The following is a 3,412-nucleotide window of genomic DNA, read 5'->3' on the forward strand; positions in this document are numbered from 1 at the left end:
TATTTTGCGTGCATCGTCAGTACCAGGTACTGGCTGGGTCCTCAACAAAACAAGCCCCATCCCGCTTCCGCTGGCTCCCCGCCTCAGTCGCCGCCGACTGCGTCTTCGTTCTTTCATCCTCCTCCTCCTTTGGCCTCTGTTCCTAATCACTCTCGCCCAATTGGCCACGCTATGAAGACGTCAAGCTGCAGAACACAGCCGTGTCTCCCTGTTCATCTGACCAGCTAATCCCAAACTACCATAAGCCCTCGGTTGCTGACCAGGGTTCGGATGCGGAGGAATGAACATCAGTTGGTTTAAGTCAGTTTCCCCTCTGCTCATCCATACTCATAACGGATCCCTTTATCTCAATTTTCTAGTCATGACGTCCCATCACGGATTATCATGGGGATCCCTCTCCGTGATCCTGCAGCGGAACGAGAAATGTGGCTTGCGCGCTGCGTAGGTCCCACTTTTGTTCTCTCTTCCTCTCCAAGCCACGGCGTGTTGGTGTTGGTCCCGCAACAAGGAAAAGAAGGAAGGGCACGTTTCAGCGGGGTTGCGGTGTGCCTGAATGCCCTGAACACCAATCCTTGGAAATCCATGGGACAAGGACCCCGCAGCTAGTTCCTTATTAGCTGATCCAGCGAGCTAAAAGGCAAATTCGCCGCTTCTTTCTGCCATTAGAGATTGGTGTTGCGTCGATGAATACTCCCCAGTTCGATTGATAGTTACCCTTGCGCCGTACTTGTCTCAGAGGGAGGACGAAAGCTTTCCATCTGGCATTCCTCCATCGGCATCAGACTGCACGGTTCGTGGGAGATCTCGCCCTTAAATCCGAATATATATATGTATATATATATATGATATTTTTTTCAGGAGTAAATATAAATATGCCTACTGTCGGGAACCACCCACGCATGGAATTGTCTGCACACCAGAGTGCGTAGCGCAAGACTGTTGGACAGGATCATGATGAAAGGATCGGTGGAGGAGCTTCCTCAAGATCATAATGTTACGGGGGATGTACGTGGCATGCTCTATACGCAGCGCAGCTAGCTTTCTATCTCACGTTGTTTTGGTCCCCAGGATATCACACTATCCATCCTGCAACATTTAAACGCGGAGTATGTGCCTCCGTAGCGCGCTTTCTGTGACAAGTGACATTCTTTTTGCTTGTTTATATCCAACAGCAGGCTTTACATGCGCTATAAAGCAAGCATTACAGAAGCTCGATTAAGCGCCTAAGATACGCATATTTTATAACCCGGAGAAATCGTGGATTCATATGCGTCTCTCTCATTATAACTTCATAGCAAATAATAGTAATGAACAGGTTTTTTCTGTGTTTCTCCGTTCATCATCGATAGGGCAGTTGTCACAAGCTCCATCCCTGGCCAACATCCAACATCTCCATCGCGATTCTTTTCCACATCGAACAACAACAGCACAAACACACATATCGCGAGCTGACCTCGCCCGCCGGTCATAATGGGTAACTACGATACGTATGTCTTCTCCAATCTCTATCCACTAATAAATACTAAGTAACAAAAATGTCCAGCTACAAAACCCTGTTGATCTTCCTCTCCCCACTCCTCTTTCGCAAGGCGAGATCCTGCTTCCACTCCCTCCGCTCCTCGCTCGCCCAACGTCCCCAGCCTCGTCCCTTGCCGCCAGGAGCAGCCCTTGCCCTGAACATTCTCTTCATCTCAACCTGTCTATTCCTCTTCCTCTCACTCCCGGCCTGGACAGGTCTGAACCCACATGCGCCGTCCTCGAACATCTTCGCCCTCACTCAGTCTCGCCTTAACACTCCAACCGAAATCCTCTTTAGCCGCCTCGCCCGCCTCCGCCCAAACAATACCCTCACCAGCCTCGACACCCAGCTAAAAGCAAAATTCACCTCCCCCACCCTCCGTAGACTCTACCTACGCTACGGTCCGGAAACCTTACTAGCCTGCCCTTTCTGCACCCCGGATGCCGAAACAACATACCTCCTCTACTACCTCCCCTTACACACCTTCCTCCCCCATCTCCTCCATCTCCTAATAACGGGCCTCGTAACCTCCAACCCCCTCACCGGCTCCAGTGCTAGCCGCTTCCGCTCGAAATTCACCCTAACAGCCCTCTCCCTTCTTCTCCTCGAAACCCTCCTCGTTGCCTTCTACAACCCCGCCTCCTCCCCCAAACCCGCAAAAGCACACCACAAAACCCCCTCCGCAAACCCACAAGACATCCCCACAAGCTTCCACAACAACCTCACGACCTTCCGCCTGCTCACCTTTACAATCTTCGACGCTCTCGCCGCCGGCACAATCTACCTCGCTGCCACGCATAGATTCTTCTACACACCCCGGACCCCGGCAGAGGTCACGGATCAACTCGTTGCGATCGCCTCCGCGACCCTGGCCAATGCCACGGCGAAAGTGCATGCGGTTAGCGTCGTGCGGAACGCGACTGTGCGGGATCGCGGGCTGAAAGCGAGGGATGATGCGTACTGGACGGCTGTGGTGGCTATGGAGGGCTCTGGGTTGTTGGGGACATCTCTGGGAGGGCTAGGGGAGGGAGGCAGTGTTTGGGAAGAAGAGGAGGTTGTTAGGGCGATGACGAACGTTATGCGGAGGAGAAATGCCGGGGGGAAGGGGGATGTGGTTGATGTTGGGCGGTTGGGGGTTGAGGCGAACTCGTATGTTGAGGGGATTACGGCCGGGTTGGAGAGGGGGGATGATGATGATGATGGTGATGGTGATGGTGATGGTGGTTATGATGGTAATAGCCGGGATGGAAATGGGAGTGGGAGGAGTAGAAGCAGGAGTTGATTGGATTTTATTTTGTGTTTTGTTTTTGCTGGTTCTATACATTTTTTTTTCTTTTGTTGGTTTATTTAGAGGGGGGGTTCTGCATTGATAGATATGAGCGTATGCGATATTTTATCCTTTCTTCTGTATACAGTCGCCCATCAAGGTACATTTAAAAGCCGAAAGAAAAAGAAATGTGTCCCAACCCGATGCACGACAAAATGGCAAAGGAGATAAGAGGTGAATTTTGGCCTAGGGAAAGGGTATAAGTACAATAGCAAACGAAGGGTAGTTCAAACACTAGCAACCCCCACCAACCCAAGATATAGAACCACTGGTGTGACGCCACAACTCACAAACGAGTGCATATGATATCAAAAGAAAAGAAAGGAAAGGAAACATCAGGTGTCTAGAATCACAGAATCCAGGAAAATGCCTAAGACCAATACACAAAGAAAAATTAAAAGAGCGATAGAATGGACGATAAGCTAGTCAAGGGGTATCACCTCCAACCTCTAAACAATCCATATCATCCCTCAATATCCCTCTGCTTTTGTATCCGTTCCGCCCCCACCAACTACCCCAGTGTTTTATATCTCAACCCCTTCCCAATCCGACCGATGTGTAGAAAG

At 50.6% G+C, this 3,412-nt stretch overlaps 1 protein-coding gene across 1 annotated transcript; it reads left to right on the forward strand.

The window, feature by feature from the left end:
* Positions 1-1,470: 1,470 nt before the first annotated feature.
* HCAG_08956 (predicted protein) lies at positions 1,471-2,801 on the forward strand (the record flags this gene model as incomplete). The annotated part of the gene is made up of 2 exons (XM_001536071.1): positions 1,471-1,487; positions 1,544-2,801. 2 exons carry the CDS (start codon positions 1,471-1,473, stop codon positions 2,799-2,801), a joined length of 1,275 nt encoding a protein of 424 aa, XP_001536121.1.
* Between the last annotated feature and the right edge of the window lie 611 nt (positions 2,802-3,412).

The sequence above is a fragment of the Histoplasma capsulatum genome, genomic scaffold (genome assembly GCF_000149585.1).
Source record: "Histoplasma capsulatum NAm1 scaffold_14 genomic scaffold, whole genome shotgun sequence".
NCBI classification, from domain to species: Eukaryota; Fungi; Ascomycota; class Eurotiomycetes; order Onygenales; family Ajellomycetaceae; genus Histoplasma; species Histoplasma mississippiense.